This window comes from Indicator indicator, chromosome 5, assembly GCF_027791375.1.
Source record: "Indicator indicator isolate 239-I01 chromosome 5, UM_Iind_1.1, whole genome shotgun sequence".
Lineage (NCBI taxonomy): Eukaryota > Metazoa > Chordata > Aves > Piciformes > Indicatoridae > Indicator > Indicator indicator.
Genome location: NC_072014.1, coordinates 42,761,748 through 42,776,472, shown reverse-complemented (window position 1 = coordinate 42,776,472; position 14,725 = coordinate 42,761,748). Strand labels below are relative to the sequence as shown.

The window sequence follows — 14,725 nt, the reverse complement described above, 5'->3', positions numbered from 1 at the left end:
ATCACAGCAAAGTGTGAAACAACCGCTGTTAACCATCACCTCACCAAGAAATTTATTAGGATTTGTTTAACATTGCTACCTCAGAAGTCAACACTGCAACTAATGGCAGTGCTGCTAGCATGCCAATTAATCATGTGAGCTGCTGTAAGAAACACCACAAATGAGTTAACCCTCAGCTGGGGGTTGACTCACCTTGGTTCTTGTAGGTAACCTGGATTAAAAAGGCAACAGTGCCTCTTCCAGTCATAGGTCTGCCCTGGGGATTTTCTCTGTGCCACCCAGCAGTTAAACAGATGAACTTGTATCACATCTCTAGAAGGAAACAAGATTTTTCAGGTCGTTGTGCCTGAGCTGCAAAGGTTGGTTCTGAGGGAAATGCAGAGGCTCTCATCTTACCTAACAAGTTGTCCTCCCCCTTTCAGACAGAAGGGATTTGGTTTAGGACATTGTGTGATGTTTGCACTCTGCTCAGTGGTTACAAGTACAACATGAAAGATTGCACAGATCCTCGTATGATGTGGACAGCTCTGCTACCTCAGATCCAAGTCTCCAACCAGTTAATACAGGTCCAAGTATGTGTTAGTGTTGAATGTGTCATCCCCTCCTTCAGTCAGCCATCCCCTCTCCTGGAAGTAGGAGATTCCCCACCTCTGGATGCTTTCATGGCTCAGCTGGATGGGGTGCTGGGCCCTCTTAGAATCATAGAATTGTCAGGGTTGGAAGGGAGCTCAAGGATCATCCACTTCCAAGCCCCCTGCCACAGGCAGGGACACCTCACATTAGATCAGGTTGCCCAAAGCCACATCCAGCCTGGCCACAAAAACCTCCAGGGATGAGGCTTCCACCACTTCCCTGGGCAACCTGTGCCAATGTCTCACCACCCTCATGGGGAAGAACTTCTCCCTAACATCCAATCTGAATCTCCCCTCTTCTAGTTTTGCTCCATTCCCCCCAGTCCTATCACTACCTAACACCCTAAAAAGTCCCTCCTCATCTTTCCTGTACAGACTGTGCCTTTGCCAAGGAAGGTTGGACCAGATGATCCCTGAGGTACCTTCGAAGCTGGGATTCTATGGTTCTTCTGTCTGTGCAAAACATCTAAGCATTTCCCATGTGAGCCAGCAGCTCAACTGAAGTGAGCTGAATCAGGAGCTGGCATGCCTGAAAATTAGGAGAGATGGTAAAAAACACAACCAAAGAAATCAAGCAAAACAACAACAAAAAGGGAAAAGAAAGCAAATAATTTTTAAACCACATGACTGTTGGTGCTGGCACCAGAGAGGTGTTACAAGTATGTGGGCAAGACAAGAGAGGATCTTATCCTTTATAAAACCATGTGCTCAATTTTCTCTCTGCCATGGCAAGGCCAAAACCTTCAGTTTGAGGGAAATGGGGAAGGATTTGCACTGTTTTGTTTTGGTTTTTTTTGGCCAATGGCATGCACTCCTCATCTTCAGTCCTCATCCAGCTCTGAGCTGCCAGAGGTCATTTATGAATTTTATGCATAATTGCAGCATGTTGATATGCAGGTGGTTGTGTTCTCTGCTAATCACACTTGTACTGCTAAAGTCAAAGGAAAGAGTGGAGCAGAGAATGAGATTTTCACAGCATACTCTCAGGTAATCCAGCCTCTGGTGTCAGCCTCCCAAACCTGAACACCTCTTGTTACTGAGGTGGAGTTAAAGCATTGATAACATCTTCCATTTTTCTGCACATGTATGTGGCTGTTGCCACAGGAATAAGCTCCCAGAATTCCTCCATTTCCTTCTTTATTGCCAGCTCTTTAAATTTTCTTTCCCTATGGAGCCCCTGGTGCTTTGTATGCAGAGTCATTGCTGGCTCCTGATGGGAACCTGCCCCTCCCCAGAATCAGAGCAGTAGAGATATGGAAGGGACCTCTGGAGATCATCTAGTCCAACCTTATCTGCTAAAGCAGGTTGGCAGCTTGCACAGAAAACCATCCAGGTGGGGTTTGAAACTTTTCAGAGAAGGACTCCACAGCCTCTCTGGGCATTCTGCTCCAGGACTCCATCAACCTCACAGCAAAGGAGTTCTTCCTCACGCTTAGGTGGCACTTGCTGTATTCCAGTTTGTGCCCGTTACCTCTTGTCCTGTTGCTGGGCACCACTGATAATACTCTGGCCTCACTGTCTTGCTCCCCACCCTGTAGCTATTGATCAGATCCCCTCTCAGTTTCCTCTTCTCCAGGCTAAACAGCCCCAGGTGTCTCAGCCTTCCCTTTTGAGAGAGATGTTACAGTTCCCTCCTCATCTCTGCAACCTCTGTTGGACTCTCTGCAGTAGTTCCTTGTCTCTCTTGAGCTGTGGAGGCCAGAACTCAGCACACTACTCCATGTATGACTTCACTAGGTCAGAGTGAAAGGGAGAAGAACCTCCCTTGACCTGCTGGTCACACTCTTCCTAAAGCACCCCAGAAATCCCTTGGTCTTCCTGGCCACAAGGGCATACTGCTGGCTCATGGTGAACTTGCTCCATGGTGAGGTGTTCCACAGGAGAAGGAAACCTGTGCTATGCAGTGAGCTAGCACCAGCACCAAGTGTTGTCAGCTCTCAGTCTTTGCTGACTGACTTCCTGAGCTTGCTGTAGCACTGAGGTCTTTTAGCTGTACATACTTGGGTTTTTCTTTCTTTCTTTTCACAGACATAAACTTCTAGGGGAGAAAGGATACTACCCCAGAAGTGAAATCCCTCAGACTGGTAGCAAGAAGACACATAAGAGATCCCAATGGTGGTGTTTCTAATCCTTTTGCACTGCAGGAACTAGAAAAAGCCTGCAATGAAGCTGAGAGCTTGGTAGGGAGGACTGACCCTTACCTGGGGGATACTCCATTTTAGTACCACTCTGAGAAGCTTGCAAATAGAAATATTGTATGTGTGATGCAGAACAAAATTAGATATTGACTAATGACAGTTTGTGGTAGCCTGCAGTGAGCTGTTTTTCCAATCAGCTCCTGAGAAGAATAAGAATTATGGTGTTGTAAAACTGTGATACCTCCCTGCCTTTCATAGGTGGATTCATCCCGTTGACTCTGCTCTTGCGAAGACCCCACCCCAGTCCTGCCTCCAGCTCTGGTGTCCTCAGCATCAGAAGGACACAGAACTGTTGGAATGAGTCCAGAGGGGGCCACAAAGATGATCCAAGGGCTGGAGCAGCTCTGCTGTGAGCACAGGCTGAGGGAGCTGGGGGTGTTCAGCCTGGAGAAGAGAAGGCTCCAGGGGGACCTCAGAGCTGCCTGCCAGGACCTGAAGGGATCCTGCAGGAAGGCTGCAGAGGGACTTTTGCTGAGGGTGTCTAGAGACAGGCCAAGGGGGAATGGTTTGAAGCTGAGGCAGAGCAGGGTTAGAGTGGAGCTGAGGAAGAAGCTCTTCAGCAGGAGGGTGGTGAGACAGGCTGCTGGGAGGCTGTGGCTGCCTCCTGCCTGGGGGTGTTGCAGGCCAGGTTGGATGAGACCTTGAGCAGCTGAGTCTGGTTGAGAGATGTCCCTGGGCATGGTGGGGAGGTTGGAGGAGATGAGCTCTGAGGTCTCTTCCAACCTGAGCCATTCTGGGATTTTCAGTAATAAGCTCTGTTTTCAGGCACTTGTAGTGGAGTGCAGGGGAATATCTGGGGACAGTCTGGGGTTAAGCCTGGCACACTGCAGAACTAGCTCATCATGTATGCAACCAATTTCCAAGCAGCTGAACTGGGATTTATTTTTTTTAATGGGAAATGCATTGAGAATTTCTCCAGGCAGGTATTTTATTTTCAAGGGTGGGTTAATACATCCAACAATCTGGGGCAATTTAAAATGCTGACCAGAGCTCCAGCATCTTTATTAATGCAATCATTATATATATTTTTTGTCTTTGGCAAAAGCTAATAGTGGTCATGAGGTGGTATTTGGATCCTTTTATAGCAGGCTCTGCAATTTCATAATGAAAAGATGAACCCTGCTGCAAAAAGTTTATCTCCAACTTTTTGTTTTGCAACTGACTGTGAAGTTGTGGCCTCATTTCTTTCTTCTTTGCAAAATTCTATGAGAGAAGGATGGTGGAGAGCCCACAGACAGACAAACCTGGTGGAAACATGTACATGGGTGAGCCTTTGGTTCTAAATTGTTGGGAGTGTTTTCCTCCAAGGTCAAGTGAAACTTGCTTCCTGCCAGGAATGTGCAGCCTGTGCACAGGGGTCAGGTAGCACAAATTTTCTGGGCTTTGTCTCTCAAAACCTCTGTCTAATAGAAACTTCTTCAGCTTATGCAGGAGAAAACTCATTGTCATAGAATCAGAGAAGGGTAGAGCTTGGATGGGACCTCTCTCCAGATATCATCCAGTCCAATCCCCTGCCAGAGCAGGATCACCCAGGGCAGGACACAGGAACACATCCAGTTGGGTTTGCAAAGTCTCCAGAGAAGGAGACTCCACAACCTCTCTGAGCTGCCTGCTCCAGGGCTCTGCCACCCTCACAGTGAAGAAGTTCCTCCACGTGTTGAGGTGAAACCTTCTATGTTCAGGTTTGCATCCATTGTTTCTTGTCTTATTACTGTGCAACACCAAAAAGAGCTTGGCCCCCTCCACTTGACACCCACCCCTCAGCTATTGATAGACATTGATCAGATCCCCTCTCAGCATTCTCTGCTCCAGACTAAACAGCCCCAGGGCTCTCAGTCTCTCTCCATAGGGGAGATGCTCAAGTCCCCAAATCATCCTCATGGCTCTCCCTTGGACTCTCTCCAGCAGGTCTCTGTCTCTCTTGAACTGGGGAGCCCAGAACTGGACACAGTTCTCCAGGTGTGGTCTCAGCAGGGCAGAGCAGAGGGGGAGCAGAACCTCCCCAGCCCTGCTGGCCACACTTTTCTTGCTGCACCCCAGGATCCCATTGGCTCTCTTGGCCACAAGGGCACATTGCTGTCCCATGCAGAACTTGCTGTCCCCCAGCACTCCAAGGTCTTTCTGCATGGAGCTGCTTTCCAGCAGGGCAGTCCTCACCCTGTTGTGGTGCCTGCTGTTATTCCTCCCCAGATGCAGAACCCTGCACCTGTCCCTATTGAACTTCATGAGATTCTCCTTCCCCCAGCTCTCAGCCTGTCCAGCTCTCATTGGATGGCAGCACAGCCTGACAGGTGTCAGCTACCCTCCCCTCCCCCCACCCCACCCCCAGTTTGGTATCCTCAGCAAACTTTACTTCATTCTATATTTACTTTATTAAAATAAAATTCTAGCATAACCTTTCTGAGGCAGGAACTGGAGGGACAGCATAGGAGCTTTGTGTCTTGGACACACTCTTGGCATTGCAAGCTTCATGTATGATAAACCAGGATTAGCAGATCACCAAGAAGCTCCCTAGGTCTAGTCCCAGCAAAACCAGGATTAGCAGACTTTGGAGAAGCTCTAGTTCTAGCAAAACCAGGATCAGCAGGCCTATGAGAAGCTCCTTAGGTCTAGTTCCAGCAAAGCAGTTGTGCAGTTGAGTCTAAGCTGTGTATTTTTATGTTGATTTATGGTGACTTCAGGGAATCAGCCTGCCTGCTGAAGTGTTTGGCTGAACCAGAAATACAAATTTTGCAGCAGCAGAGCAGGGAAGGGTTGCTGCTGGGGGCACCTCTGGCTTTCATCTAGCAGGTGTTTCATTTTAGTGTGTGAATTGTCTTAACTCCTAATTCCACAGAGTCAAGGCAGGGCTCTGGCTTCCATTCAGCACTGATAAGGGGAAGCCAATGCTGGTGCACAAGTGCCAGCCCCCTCCTGGCTCTCTTGCCCTCCCTCACACAGCTCTGTGATGCAGAGAATAATGGAAATGATTAAAAAGGTTGAGACCTCTCCCTGTGCTACCACACAGACACAGTTATGCTTTGCTCTGAGTTGTTCCTTGTGATAATTTTATCTAATAGATTACATTGTTATAAAGGATTCTGCTTGCTGAAGGAGAGGGGAAAAAAATCTGCATTTCCATACAGATAAGCATTGACTTGGTGTGAATTGAAATGAGCTAGAAGAGGGGAAAAGAAGTCTTTATTTTTTTAATAAATAATAATAAGTAGTAAATAGAAATAGCCTTATTTAAAGCAACCCAAAACTTCAGCTTTTTATTTTTTCCTCTCCAAAAATATTCTAAAACCTATTTTATCTTTTTTTTTTTTTTTGTATCATAAAACTAATTTCCTTCCTTTTTACAGCTCTTCACAAAAGTTCCCAGTGCTATAAACTTGAGTTTTATTGCAGTGATTTAATGTAAAATATCCCTAGCCTTCTCTGGGAATCAATAAGCAATTTTCATGCCAATGGATGGTAGAATTGGTGTAGGGTTTTGCTTTTTTTTTTTTTTTAATTCACAGGTAAATTGTGAGCTATCTTAGAATGTGGAACAAGTAATGGTTGGTTGTTTTTTTTTTTTTGTTTTTTTTTTTTCCTCATGTTGATATAATAACAATTGGATCTCCCAGTTTTGGCTCAAATTGGGACTGAAGGCAGTGGGCAGCAACAAGAGGTGGCTCTTCTGCCACGAGGTGACAATTCTGTGCCAGGGAACTGAGAAATATAGACTCATAGAATAGTCTGAGCTGGAAGGGATGTTCAAAGGTCATCCAGATCAAGCTCCCCACACTCAGCAGGGACATCCTCGACCAGATCAGGTTGCCCAGAGCCCTGTCCAGCCTCACTTTGAATATCTCCAGGGAAGGAGCTTCAACCACCTTCCTGGGCAACCTGTTCCAGTGTTCCACCACCTTCATGGTGCACAACTTCTCTACTTTGAAGCCATTGTCCCTTGTCCTGTCCCTGCCCCTGCAGCCCTTTGCAAACAGTCTCTCTCCATCCTTCCTGTAGCACCCTTCAGGTCCTAGCAAGCTGCTCTTAGGTCTCCCTGGAGCCTTCTCTTCTCCAGGCTGAACACCCCCAGCTCCCTCAGCCTGGCCTCGTAGCAGAGCTGCTCCAACTCCCTGATCATATTTGTGGCCCTCCTCCGGACCCTCTCCATCAGGTCCATGTCCTTCCCATATTGAGGGCTCCAGACCTGCACACAGTGCTCCAGGTGAGGTCTCAGCAGAGCAGAGCAAAGTGGCAGAATCACCTCTCTGGCTCTGCTGGCAACACTGCTTTGGATGCAGCCCAGGCTGTGATTTGCCTTCTGTGCTGCAAGCTCACACTGCCTGCTCCTGTCCAGCTTCTCATCCACCAGCACCCCCAGGTCCTTCTCCGCAGGGCTGCTTTCTATCTGCTCCTCCCTCAGTCTGTGTTGCTAGTGAGGATTGTTCTGGCCTAGGTGCAGGACCCTGCACTTCTTGTAGAACCTCATGAGGTTCACCTGGGCACCAACTCTGCAGCCTGTCCAGGTCCCTCTGGATGCAATCCTGTCCCTCTGGTGTATCACCAGCACCACTCAGCTGGGTGTCATCTGCACACTGCTGATGGTGCACTGGATCCCTCTGTGTCACTGATAAAAATATTAAACAGCAGAGGTTCCCCTGAGGGACACCACTTGTCACTGCTCTCCATCTGGCCTTCAAGCCATGTGTCTGCTATCAGAAACGTTCAGGTGTTGCATAATTCAGTTTATACCAATATTTGATATTTTGGGGATATATTTAACCTACCAAGTACTTAATGCATGTATTTCACAGAATGATTTTAAGTTCTTCCTTGCTATATGTGAGCTGAAGTTTTCTTTGAGCAAGATCCAGCATGTTAAAGAAGAGATAAGACAGAGGTTGCTTGTAGAAAACATTGAGGTCTTAGACCTGGCCCTTCACATGGGACTGCTTCCACTGAGGTGCCCCAACCTTGAACCAGCCCATGAAGGAAGCCTGAGCTTTTGTTTCCTTAGCCTAAAGCCATACATTTCCTATTTGGAAAAATGAAGCTGTTTGCAGTTTTCAAATACATGGACATCCCACAGTGGTTCCGGTACCACCAACACGCCCCCTCCCTTCTAACACCCGCCAACCCCACCCCCAGTCTCCCCCCGCCGCCCTGCGCCGCCCCCCCCCTTCCCCACCGCCCCCGTCACCGCCCACCCCAGGACCTTCCATCCGCTCCGGCCCAACGCGCCAACCGGCCCGACCTCCCACGATCTCCCCGCCGGTACACCCGGCACGCCCCCCGCACCGTTCGCCCCAACCCTTTACCAACCTCCCCTCCCGCCACTCCCCCGGCCCGTCCCGTCACCCCGACGCCCCCCTCACCCCTGGTCACCCCGCCGCCACATCGTTTCGCTCCTCGAGGCTCACCGCCCCTCTACAAGCCCCCCCCCCCCCGTCCCGCCCCGTACCCGCGCCCCGTCCCAGGCACCGCTCATACCACCCCATCGGACCTAGATGTCGCCCTGCGCCCACTCCCCTCCCCCACCCGCCCCCGTCCCCGCCCCTCCTCCCCCCCCCCGGCACCCCACCCCTTCTTCCCGCGCCTGCCCCCGGTCCCGTCCGCCGCCTCCCATCGGCCCCCCCTCCCCCCCCCCCTGCACCCCCCACGCCCCCACGCCCGCCCCTTCCACGTCGCCACCTACCTCCCCCACCTTCCCGCCCCCCGTCCTCCCCCCCCCCCCCCCCCCCCCCCCCCCCCCCCCCCCCCCCCCCCCCCCCCCCCCCCCCCCCCCCCCCCCCCCCCCCCCCCCCCCCCCCCCCCCCCCCCCCCCCCCCCCCCCCCCCCCCCCCCCCCCCCCCCCCCCCCCCCCCCCCCCCCCCCCCCCCCCCCCCCCCCCCCCCCCCCCCCCCCCCCCCCCCCCCCCCCCCCCCCCCCCCCCCCCCCCCCCCCCCCCCCCCCCCCCCCCCCCCCCCCCCCCCCCCCCCCCCCCCCCCCCCCCCCCCCCCCCCCCCCCCCCCCCCCCCCCCCCCCCCCCCCCCCCCCCCCCCCCCCCCCCCCCCCCCCCCCCCCCCCCCCCCCCCCCCCCCCCCCCCCCCCCCCCCCCCCCCCCCCCCCCCCCCCCCCCCCCCCCCCCCCCCCCCCCCCCCCCCCCCCCCCCCCCCCCCCCCCCCCCCCCCCCCCCCCCCCCCCCCCCCCCCCCCCCCCCCCCCCCCCCCCCCCCCCCCCCCCCCCCCCCCCCCCCCCCCCCCCCCCCCCCCCCCCCCCCCCCCCCCCCCCCCCCCCCCCCCCCCCCCCCCCCCCCCCCCCCCCCCCCCCCCCCCCCCCCCCCCCCCCCCCCCCCCCCCCCCCCCCCCCCCCCCCCCCCCCCCCCCCCCCCCCCCCCCCCCCCCCCCCCCCCCCCCCCCCCCCCCCCCCCCCCCCCCCCCCCCCCCCCCCCCCCCCCCCCCCCCCCCCCCCCCCCCCCCCCCCCCCCCCCCCCCCCCCCCCCCCCCCCCCCCCCCCCCCCCCCCCCCCCCCCCCCCCCCCCCCCCCCCCCCCCCCCCCCCCCCCCCCCCCCCCCCCCCCCCCCCCCCCCCCCCCCCCCCCCCCCCCCCCCCCCCCCCCCCCCCCCCCCCCCCCCCCCCCCCCCCCCCCCCCCCCCCCCCCCCCCCCCCCCCCCCCCCCCCCCCCCCCCCCCCCCCCCCCCCCCCCCCCCCCCCCCCCCCCCCCCCCCCCCCCCCCCCCCCCCCCCCCCCCCCCCCCCCCCCCCCCCCCCCCCCCCCCCCCCCCCCCCCCCCCCCCCCCCCCCCCCCCCCCCCCCCCCCCCCCCCCCCCCCCCCCCCCCCCCCCCCCCCCCCCCCCCCCCCCCCCCCCCCCCCCCCCCCCCCCCCCCCCCCCCCCCCCCCCCCCCCCCCCCCCCCCCCCCCCCCCCCCCCCCCCCCCCCCCCCCCCCCCCCCCCCCCCCCCCCCCCCCCCCCCCCCCCCCCCCCCCCCCCCCCCCCCCCCCCCCCCCCCCCCCCCCCCCCCCCCCCCCCCCCCCCCCCCCCCCCCCCCCCCCCCCCCCCCCCCCCCCCCCCCCCCCCCCCCCCCCCCCCCCCCCCCCCCCCCCCCCCCCCCCCCCCCCCCCCCCCCCCCCCCCCCCCCCCCCCCCCCCCCCCCCCCCCCCCCCCCCCCCCCCCCCCCCCCCCCCCCCCCCCCCCCCCCCCCCCCCCCCCCCCCCCCCCCCCCCCCCCCCCCCCCCCCCCCCCCCCCCCCCCCCCCCCCCCCCCCCCCCCCCCCCCCCCCCCCCCCCCCCCCCCCCCCCCCCCCCCCCCCCCCCCCCCCCCCCCCCCCCCCCCCCCCCCCCCCCCCCCCCCCCCCCCCCCCCCCCCCCCCCCCCCCCCCCCCCCCCCCCCCCCCCCCCCCCCCCCCCCCCCCCCCCCCCCCCCCCCCCCCCCCCCCCCCCCCCCCCCCCCCCCCCCCCCCCCCCCCCCCCCCCCCCCCCCCCCCCCCCCCCCCCCCCCCCCCCCCCCCCCCCCCCCCCCCCCCCCCCCCCCCCCCCCCCCCCCCCCCCCCCCCCCCCCCCCCCCCCCCCCCCCCCCCCCCCCCCCCCCCCCCCCCCCCCCCCCCCCCCCCCCCCCCCCCCCCCCCCCCCCCCCCCCCCCCCCCCCCCCCCCCCCCCCCCCCCCCCCCCCCCCCCCCCCCCCCCCCCCCCCCCCCCCCCCCCCCCCCCCCCCCCCCCCCCCCCCCCCCCCCCCCCCCCCCCCCCCCCCCCCCCCCCCCCCCCCCCCCCCCCCCCCCCCCCCCCCCCCCCCCCCCCCCCCCCCCCCCCCCCCCCCCCCCCCCCCCCCCCCCCCCCCCCCCCCCCCCCCCCCCCCCCCCCCCCCCCCCCCCCCCCCCCCCCCCCCCCCCCCCCCCCCCCCCCCCCCCCCCCCCCCCCCCCCCCCCCCCCCCCCCCCCCCCCCCCCCCCCCCCCCCCCCCCCCCCCCCCCCCCCCCCCCCCCCCCCCCCCCCCCCCCCCCCCCCCCCCCCCCCCCCCCCCCCCCCCCCCCCCCCCCCCCCCCCCCCCCCCCCCCCCCCCCCCCCCCCCCCCCCCCCCCCCCCCCCCCCCCCCCCCCCCCCCCCCCCCCCCCCCCCCCCCCCCCCCCCCCCCCCCCCCCCCCCCCCCCCCCCCCCCCCCCCCCCCCCCCCCCCCCCCCCCCCCCCCCCCCCCCCCCCCCCCCCCCCCCCCCCCCCCCCCCCCCCCCCCCCCCCCCCCCCCCCCCCCCCCCCCCCCCCCCCCCCCCCCCCCCCCCCCCCCCCCCCCCCCCCCCCCCCCCCCCCCCCCCCCCCCCCCCCCCCCCCCCCCCCCCCCCCCCCCCCCCCCCCCCCCCCCCCCCCCCCCCCCCCCCCCCCCCCCCCCCCCCCCCCCCCCCCCCCCCCCCCCCCCCCCCCCCCCCCCCCCCCCCCCCCCCCCCCCCCCCCCCCCCCCCCCCCCCCCCCCCCCCCCCCCCCCCCCCCCCCCCCCCCCCCCCCCCCCCCCCCCCCCCCCCCCCCCCCCCCCCCCCCCCCCCCCCCCCCCCCCCCCCCCCCCCCCCCCCCCCCCCCCCCCCCCCCCCCCCCCCCCCCCCCCCCCCCCCCCCCCCCCCCCCCCCCCCCCCCCCCCCCCCCCCCCCCCCCCCCCCCCCCCCCCCCCCCCCCCCCCCCCCCCCCCCCCCCCCCCCCCCCCCCCCCCCCCCCCCCCCCCCCCCCCCCCCCCCCCCCCCCCCCCCCCCCCCCCCCCCCCCCCCCCCCCCCCCCCCCCCCCCCCCCCCCCCCCCCCCCCCCCCCCCCCCCCCCCCCCCCCCCCCCCCCCCCCCCCCCCCCCCCCCCCCCCCCCCCCCCCCCCCCCCCCCCCCCCCCCCCCCCCCCCCCCCCCCCCCCCCCCCCCCCCCCCCCCCCCCCCCCCCCCCCCCCCCCCCCCCCCCCCCCCCCCCCCCCCCCCCCCCCCCCCCCCCCCCCCCCCCCCCCCCCCCCCCCCCCCCCCCCCCCCCCCCCCCCCCCCCCCCCCCCCCCCCCCCCCCCCCCCCCCCCCCCCCCCCCCCCCCCCCCCCCCCCCCCCCCCCCCCCCCCCCCCCCCCCCCCCCCCCCCCCCCCCCCCCCCCCCCCCCCCCCCCCCCCCCCCCCCCCCCCCCCCCCCCCCCCCCCCCCCCCCCCCCCCCCCCCCCCCCCCCCCCCCCCCCCCCCCCCCCCCCCCCCCCCCCCCCCCCCCCCCCCCCCCCCCCCCCCCCCCCCCCCCCCCCCCCCCCCCCCCCCCCCCCCCCCCCCCCCCCCCCCCCCCCCCCCCCCCCCCCCCCCCCCCCCCCCCCCCCCCCCCCCCCCCCCCCCCCCCCCCCCCCCCCCCCCCCCCCCCCCCCCCCCCCCCCCCCCCCCCCCCCCCCCCCCCCCCCCCCCCCCCCCCCCCCCCCCCCCCCCCCCCCCCCCCCCCCCCCCCCCCCCCCCCCCCCCCCCCCCCCCCCCCCCCCCCCCCCCCCCCCCCCCCCCCCCCCCCCCCCCCCCCCCCCCCCCCCCCCCCCCCCCCCCCCCCCCCCCCCCCCCCCCCCCCCCCCCCCCCCCCCCCCCCCCCCCCCCCCCCCCCCCCCCCCCCCCCCCCCCCCCCCCCCCCCCCCCCCCCCCCCCCCCCCCCCCCCCCCCCCCCCCCCCCCCCCCCCCCCCCCCCCCCCCCCCCCCCCCCCCCCCCCCCCCCCCCCCCCCCCCCCCCCCCCCCCCCCCCCCCCCCCCCCCCCCCCCCCCCCCCCCCCCCCCCCCCCCCCCCCCCCCCCCCCCCCCCCCCCCCCCCCCCCCCCCCCCCCCCCCCCCCCCCCCCCCCCCCCCCCCCCCCCCCCCCCCCCCCCCCCCCCCCCCCCCCCCCCCCCCCCCCCCCCCCCCCCCCCCCCCCCCCCCCCCCCCCCCCCCCCCCCCCCCCCCCCCCCCCCCCCCCCCCCCCCCCCCCCCCCCCCCCCCCCCCCCCCCCCCCCCCCCCCCCCCCCCCCCCCCCCCCCCCCCCCCCCCCCCCCCCCCCCCCCCCCCCCCCCCCCCCCCCCCCCCCCCCCCCCCCCCCCCCCCCCCCCCCCCCCCCCCCCCCCCCCCCCCCCCCCCCCCCCCCCCCCCCCCCCCCCCCCCCCACCCCCCCCCCCCCCCCCCCCCCCCCCCCCCCCCCCCCCCCCCCCCCCCCCCCCCCCCCCCCCCCCCCCCCCCCCCCCCCCCCCCCCCCCCCCCCCCCCCCCCCCCCCCCCCCCCCCCCCCCCCCCCCCCCCCCCCCCCCCCCCCCCCCCCCCCCCCCCCCCCCCCCCCCCCCCCCCCCCCCCCCCCCCCCCCCCCCCCCCCCCCCCCCCCCCCCCCCCCCCCCCCCCCCCCCCCCCCCCCCCCCCCCCCCCCCCCCCCCCCCCCCCCCCCCCCCCCCCCCCCCCCCCCCCCCCCCCCCCCCCCCCCCCCCCCCCCCCCCCCCCCCCCCCCCCCCCCCCCCCCCCCCCCCCCCCCCCCCCCCCCCCCCCCCCCCCCCCCCCCCCCCCCCCCCCCCCCCCCCCCCCCCCCCCCCCCCCCCCCCCCCCCCCCCCCCCCCCCCCCCCCCCCCCCCCCCCCCCCCCCCCCCCCCCCCCCCCCCCCCCCCCCCCCCCCCCCCCCCCCCCCCCCCCCCCCCCCCCCCCCCCCCCCCCCCCCCCCCCCCCCCCCCCCCCCCCCCCCCCCCCCCCCCCCCCCCCCCCCCCCCCCCCCCCCCCCCCCCCCCCCCCCCCCCCCCCCCCCCCCCCCCCCCCCCCCCCCCCCCCCCCCCCCCCCCCCCCCCCCCCCCCCCCCCCCCCCCCCCCCCCCCCCCCCCCCCCCCCCCCCCCCCCCCCCCCCCCCCCCCCCCCCCCCCCCCCCCCCCCCCCCCCCCCCCCCCCCCCCCCCCCCCCCCCCCCCCCCCCCCCCCCCCCCCCCCCCCCCCCCCCCCCCCCCCCCCCCCCCCCCCCCCCCCCCCCCCCCCCCCCCCCCCCCCCCCCCCCCCCCCCCCCCCCCCCCCCCCCCCCCCCCCCCCCCCCCCCCCCCCCCCCCCCCCCCCCCCCCCCCCCCCCCCCCCCCCCCCCCCCCCCCCCCCCCCCCCCCCCCCCCCCCCCCCCCCCCCCCCCCCCCCCCCCCCCCCCCCCCCCCCCCCCCCCCCCCCCCCCCCCCCCCCCCCCCCCCCCCCCCCCCCCCCCCCCCCCCCCCCCCCCCCCCCCCCCCCCCCCCCCCCCCCCCCCCCCCCCCCCCCCCCCCCCCCCCCCCCCCCCCCCCCCCCCCCCCCCCCCCCCCCCCCCCCCCCCCCCCCCCCCCCCCCCCCCCCCCCCCCCCCCCCCCCCCCCCCCCCCCCCCCCCCCCCCCCCCCCCCCCCCCCCCCCCCCCCCCCCCCCCCCCCCCCCCCCCCCCCCCCCCCCCCCCCCCCCCCCCCCCCCCCCCCCCCCCCCCCCCCCCCCCCCCCCCCCCCCCCCCCCCCCCCCCCCCCCCCCCCCCCCCCCCCCCCCCCCCCCCCCCCCCCCCCCCCCCCCCCCCCCCCCCCCCCCCCCCCCCCCCCCCCCCCCCCCCCCCCCCCCCCCCCCCCCCCCCCCCCCCCCCCCCCCCCCCCCCCCCCCCCCCCCCCCCCCCCCCCCCCCCCCCCCCCCCCCCCCCCCCCCCCCCCCCCCCCCCCCCCCCCCCCCCCCCCCCCCCCCCCCCCCCCCCCCCCCCCCCCCCCCCCCCCCCCCCCCCCCCCCCCCCCCCCCCCCCCCCCCCCCCCCCCCCCCCCCCCCCCCCCCCCCCCCCCCCCCCCCCCCCCCCCCCCCCCCCCCCCCCCCCCCCCCCCCCCCCCCCCCCCCCCCCCCCCCCCCCCCCCCCCCCCCCCCCCCCCCCCCCCCCCCCCCCCCCCCCCCCCCCCCCCCCCCCCCCCCCCCCCCCCCCCCCCCCCCCCCCCCCCCCCCCCCCCCCCCCCCCCCCCCCCCCCCCCCCCCCCCCCCCCCCCCCCCCCCCCCCCCCCCCCCCCCC

The 14,725-nt window shown here is 70.8% G+C and overlaps 1 protein-coding gene across 1 annotated transcript in view; it reads left to right on the top strand.

Moving 5' to 3' along the window:
- Window positions 1–515: 515 nt before the first annotated feature.
- The window catches only part of LOC128967228 (basic proline-rich protein-like), a 17,859-nt gene continuing 3,649 nt past the window's right edge, over window positions 516–14,725 (top strand). The window contains exons 1-2 of the mRNA XM_054381273.1: window positions 516–572; window positions 7,952–9,634. Of these exons, the coding sequence (XP_054237248.1) occupies window positions 516–572; window positions 7,952–9,634 (1,740 nt within the window). The remainder of the gene's footprint in view (window positions 573–7,951; window positions 9,635–14,725) is intronic.